The sequence below is a fragment of the Ipomoea nil genome, unplaced genomic scaffold (genome assembly GCF_001879475.1).
Source record: "Ipomoea nil cultivar Tokyo-kokei standard unplaced genomic scaffold, Asagao_1.1 scaffold3150, whole genome shotgun sequence".
Taxonomy (NCBI): domain Eukaryota; kingdom Viridiplantae; phylum Streptophyta; class Magnoliopsida; order Solanales; family Convolvulaceae; genus Ipomoea; species Ipomoea nil.
In genome coordinates this window covers 421,797-427,796 of record NW_017619578.1, presented here as the reverse complement: position 1 = coordinate 427,796, position 6,000 = coordinate 421,797, and the positions used below count along the sequence as shown (strand labels likewise).

The 6,000-nt window shown below is 36.4% G+C and overlaps 1 protein-coding gene across 1 annotated transcript; it reads left to right on the top strand.

The window, feature by feature from the left end:
* Positions 1 to 361: 361 nt before the first annotated feature.
* On the top strand, positions 362 to 2,914 carry LOC109167341 (protein FAR1-RELATED SEQUENCE 5-like). Its single transcript, XM_019316364.1, has 4 exons — positions 362 to 1,089; positions 1,409 to 1,418; positions 1,536 to 2,111; positions 2,165 to 2,914. Exons 1-4 carry the CDS (start codon positions 362 to 364, stop codon positions 2,912 to 2,914), a joined length of 2,064 nt encoding a protein of 687 aa, XP_019171909.1.
* Positions 2,915 to 6,000: the final 3,086 nt, after the last annotated feature.

Below are 6,000 nucleotides of genomic sequence, written 5' to 3'. Positions count from 1 at the left end.
TAATATTTTAACAAACACTCACGCATATTAACTGTTTAACATGCGCACTTTAACTATTACCCTGACGCACGTTAATTTCTCACTTGCCGCACATACTCTTGTATTTTATAAATCTGCCATATTAACAATGATCTGATTAACTTAACACATATTAAGTGTTCACATTACGCACGTAGGGGCTTGCAACAACACAATCATAACTTCATGCTTATATGTTACAGTTCTCATTGACATTCAATCTACAAACAACCCCTGTTTGAGTCCCAGCAGCAGCAGCAATGGTCATACATTGACCATATCTCCTGGAATGACACAGTATTAGACTCCTCACTGTGAAGACGAAATCAGACCAGCAGTAGACATGATTTTTAAAACATTGGATGCTGGTATTGAATTCTACACTCGTTATGATGCGAAAGTCGGGTTTGACACGAGGTCTAGTTCCGTCGTTACAGCACGTGACGGGACAAAAACTCAAAAGCTAATCCTTTGCAACAGAGAAGGATTTAAGAATACAGGATCTCAACATTGTCAGTCGCAGTCAAGTGCAGATGCAGGGGAAGGTCCTTCCCGTCCAAAGCGGCGAAGGGTTTCAAACAGAACTGGTTGCAGAGCTAGGATTATGTTTAAGTACATTGGAGCAGCTGGGTACCAAGTTACCACTTTTATTGAAAAACATAATCACAACATGTCTTCGGTTCTGGCAAGGCAGTTTCTAAAGGGAAATAGAAACATCTCCAGTGTTCACCAGAAGTTTATACTTGACTGCGCTAAAGCAAATATCGGAGCATCAAAATCTCATGGTTTATACAGTCATATTGTGGGGGATTACTCTGAAGTTGGAGCAACTGTAGTGGACTTTAAAAATGTCAGAAGGGATCTCAGAGCATACATATTGGGAGCTGATGCACAAATACTGGTGCACAATCTTATTAAGAAACAAGAGATGTGCCCTGCATTTGCTTTTGACTACGAGGTTGATGAAGATGAGCAGATGAGCAGACTGCTTTGGGCAGATCCAATGTCAAAAAAGAATTTTGCTGCATTTGGAGATGTTGTCTCTTTTGATGCCACATACTCAACAAATAGGTATATACTATTCTATTCACATTCTTGTGTGCGTTTCATTAATTAATACACATTTAGCATTGCCTGATCTGTTGAGACATGTTAAGATTTACACACGTTCACTATTTTATTGAAAAAGATTTGAAATACAAATAAACGCACATTGTTGTTTTATACCACGCATCTTAAACGCTTCTGTCTCGCATATTAATGCGGAATTTCCAGAATTAGACCTCAATTACATATGCGTGCTATTTTAAAACTTAATGTGCGTTACTCTAATTCTCTAAGTGCGGCAGTTTGACACCTGCATACTGTGATGACGCTTTTTGTCCTGTAGGTACGATCTGGTTTTTACACCATTCACCGGAGTTGATAACCATAAAAAATGTATAAAATTCGGTGCTGGACTACTGTTGAAAGAAGACATTGAGTCTTATGTTTGGCTCTTTGAAAAATTTAAAAAGGCAATGGGTATGGAACCAAGAATAATTGTCACCGATCAAGATCCAGCTATGAAAGTGGCGATTCCAACAGTTTTCAAGCAAGCCAGGCATCGTTATTGCATGTGGCACATCATGTGTAAAGTTGGGGAAAAGGTGGGTCCTACGCTGAATAAGGATGAGGAATTCAGGAACAAACTGAACTCAATCGTTTGGACGTCATCTTTGGAACCTCCTGATTTTGAGAAGCAGTGGAGAGAGCTGATGGAAAAGTACAACTTAGTCGAACACAACTGGTTTAAAACTATGTTTGAGGCTAGAAAGCATTGGATCCCAGCGTATTTTAGAGATGTCTTTATGGGAGGACTACTCAGGACAACTTCTCGTTCCGAAAGTGAGAACTACACGTACAGCCGTTTTACTGGTCCCCAATCAAGCCTAGTTGAATTCATGATGAACTTTGACAGTGCTCTTAGATCACAACGTAACACAAACGCAAAGCTCAACAGTGACAACGAAGGCTACAATCCGGATATGAAGACGCCTCTGGGAATTGAAAAGCACGCTTCAATCGTCTACACCATTACTGTTTTCTATCAAGTTCAGGAAGAAATATGTGCCTCCTGTTTCAAATGTATGGTGTTGAGTGTTAGAGAAAGGACGGTGGAATGTTGCACTATGATATTATGGATGGAAAGAACAAAAGATTTACTGTGGTGCACAATGTAAATGACCATGAGGCCAAATGCAGTTGCAAGATGTTTGAGATGGTTGGACTGTTGTGTCGACACATATTTGTGGTCTTTAGAGACCTTGAAAGGATCCCTCTGAAGTACGTGGTTAATCGGTGGACTAAGGATGCATCTTTAAAATCTACGTTTGAAATAGATGGTGTGATTTACGATCAGAATGGACCAAAGGATGAAAAGAAGATGTTGCTGAACAAAGTGTGGTCTGATATACACTGTTGTATGGATCTGGCAGGATCAAACATGGAGCAATTGACTGCATTTTCCCAAGTGATTGATGAACAGAAACAGCTGCTACTGTCAGGAAAGGAGAAATTGTCCCCTCAGCACAGCAGGAGGACTGTTATAGAATCATATTGTGGATCAACAGAAATTTCAGAGATCAACATACTTCCACCGAAACATGCAAAGAACAAGGGCAGCGGCAAACGTATCAAAAGCAGCAAGGAGTTGGCAATGGAAAAACAAGAGGGCAGGAAGTGCAATTTTTGTGGTGTTAGAGGAGATCACCATGACACCAGGACTTGCCCACTTAACCCTAAAAATAAGGACAAGCAAAAGGGTAAGAAAAAGGCACAGCAGACTATTTTTTCAATGCCTTTAAAGTCGAGAACGAAAATGGATAGCAAATATGAAACACAACTACTTAGTTAACTCATTTCAGAAGGCTTTTTACAGTTGAGATACTTGAATTTAATGTCCAGCTATTACTAGTTTTTGTTTTTATGACTGATTTGTGTTTAACAATCACTGCTAATAGCTTAATGTGCGTGTTATTACTACTTTACCTGCGTGCAGTTAATTCTTAATATGCGTTGATTACATTTTTAAAGTGAGCTACATTAAACCTTAATGTGCGTAGTACAGAAACAGAATATGCGTTGGTTTATGTATAGAAACTTTGATCTGTGGTAAACGTCTTTACATGCGTCGATTACCATTTAACTTGCGCAAAATTAAAGCTTAATATGCGTACAAAGGCAGTATTTAACACTTTCTTTCTATAATATGCGTTTATTTATTAGTTAATAAATAATGCGTTAAAGATAATTCTAATATGCGCGACTAGAAAACTTAAAGTGCGTTTATTTGATTACGAAATAAACATGCGTGTAAATATAAATTTAATTAATTTGCATCGAAATAAATGATTTTTTAAAGCCAAAAGTTTAATGTGCGTCGCGAAACCAATTAAAGTGCGCGAAATATCAATTAAATATGCGATTATTATATATTATTAATAAATCCAACAGTTTAATGTGCGTCGGGAAACAAATTAAAGTGCGCGAAATATATTTATAAGATGCATTTATTATATTTTATTAATAAATACAAAAAATTTAATGTGCGTCGCGAAACCAATTAAAGTGCGTGAAATACCATTCTAAGATGCGTTTATTATATTTTATTAAAAAAAAAACAAGTAGAATATGCGTTAATGATAACATAATAGATCACATAATAGACATAAAATGATAATATATAAATTTTATTAATTCATAAATTGTATGACGAAAATAACAACAAGTAATCACATAATACGCATAAAAATCTTGATATTTTCGTCAATATTCATCCTTATTACGCAGCCTCCTCATTGATTACATCCTCATTAGCCAAGTTTCCAACAGGAGCGTCAGGAACCTGTTCATCCATCAAATCGTGAAAAGTTACTAAACTGTAAATACATAAATAAAATTATATTAAAAAAAAAAGGGAAAAACAATGTAAGTATGCAGTAGATCACCTCTTGATCGAAATCATAATCTTCTCGGTCATAAGCATATGTTGGGAACTCAGCATCGTCTTTCAGTAATATAGCACCAGTTCTCTCACAGAACATCAGCATATACCAGAGACTAGAGGTCTTGTTTCTGTAGGTACTATAGGCCACCTCAAATCTAATGAGTATATAAGCTTTTCCTTCCACGAATCTGTTGCCGCGCCTTTCCGCAAACGGTTGTGGAATGTGCATATGAATAAAAGTCCCCTGAAATTATTAAAAAAAAAACATATGCATCAACAGTAAATTTTATAAATATAAAATATTACTCCGTAAGATTTATATTACACTAAACAAAAATAATACCTCTACATCGTGAAGTACACACTCTATAGATCAGATTCTTTCAGAACCTTTGGTTTCTGGCAAACGAACGACTCGTAGCACTCGAACCCTAATTGAATTCCAGCGCAGTCCTATTCGGATTTGGTTTCCAACTACTTCGGTGTGGGGTTCGACTGCCATTGAAACTCTCTTTACAAGGTAGAGTAGAAAAGCAAAAATATGTTTGAAGGAGACAGGTTTGAGTCGAGAATAATTTTGGATTTAAATAGCAAGTTCTTAAACGAATGCGACTGTTCGTATGTGACAACTTTAGGTCTAGCAAAATGCGACTGTTGATATGAAAATGTTCGACCGGGTATTATTAAACGGAAGTGCGTCAATTTATTCACTAATATGCGCAACTTAAGCCCGTTATTATGAGTGTTATTGCTACTTTACCTACGTGAAGTTAATTCTTAATATGCGTTGATTACACTTTTAAAGTGAGCTACATTAAACCTTAATATGCGTAATACAGAAACAGAATGTGCGTTGGTTTATGTATAGAAACTTTGGTCCGTGGTAAATGCCAACGTCTTCAAATGCGTCGATTAACATTTAACTTGCGCGACATTAAAGGTTAATATGCGTACAAAGACAATATTTAACTCTTTCTTTCTCTAATATGCGTTTAATTATTAGTTAATATAATGTGCGTTAAAGATAAGTATAATATGCGCGACTGCAAAACTTAAAGTGTGTTCGTTGAATTATGAAATAATTTGCAGGCAAAATGATACATACATAAACGATTGCACATATTTATTTCTTCTAGTACTTTGAAGACATTTCTTCTCGTTCCAGCAGCATCCCACACATCACCAGCCACCCACAATTGCTCAACTCTAAGCCTTTTGGTGTTGTTTGGAAACTAGATGATGAGCTCGAAGCTGAGAATGACAAATGACGCTTCAGGTTTAGAATGTGTTGTTTTTGTATTTAGTTAAAGTCACTGCAAGCTGGAGAGCGATGAAGATGAAAATGCCAGAGAAGATGAAGAATAAATGAAGAGGATTCTTCTCTACTTGCGGAAAAGTGAGAGATAGCCATTTCAATGACCTGATGCTCGGTTGTGTGTTGTTCCTTGTAATAATTTATATATAGGTGAATAACTTGGTCACATGCACTGATTTGAGATTTGAATGTTGCGTGATTTACAGACACATTAGATTTTTCAAGATTTGCTTTAATGAGTGCGTTTTTTAAGACATTGAATGACCATTCAATCTTATCCGTTTCCCCCAACCAACTACAAATGCCTTAAAGTTCTGACATCAAATATCTTTGAATATTACGTGGGTTAGTATAAAAGACTTAATATGCTTTGCTTTGATCTGTTACATGCGCGACCTACAAGAACAACATGCGTGAAATATCAGTTAAAGTGCGCGAAATATATAAATTTAATCAATTTGCATCGAAATAAATGATTTTTTAGAGCCAAAAGTTTAATGGGCGTTGGGAGACCAATTAAAGTGCGCGAAATATCAGTCTAATATGCGTGTGTTATATTTTATTAAACAAAAAACAAGTACGGAGTAAAAATATAATAAAAACTTCAAGTCTTTACAGGGGTTCGATCCTGGGCGAAATCATTTTAATCAAAAACTCCCACCATTTCACCAATGAGCTC

What these genes read in the sequence shown, in the direction of transcription:
- LOC109167341 (XM_019316364.1), top strand. Translation starts at nt 362, where the DNA reads ATGATTTTTAAAACATTGGATGCTGGTATTGAATTCTACACTCGTTAT. An exon ending in CCATTACTGTTTTCTATCAA is followed by an intron (nt 2,112 to 2,164) that starts GTTCAGGAAGAA and finishes GTTGAGTGTTAG; the next exon opens with AGAAAGGACGGTGGAATGTT.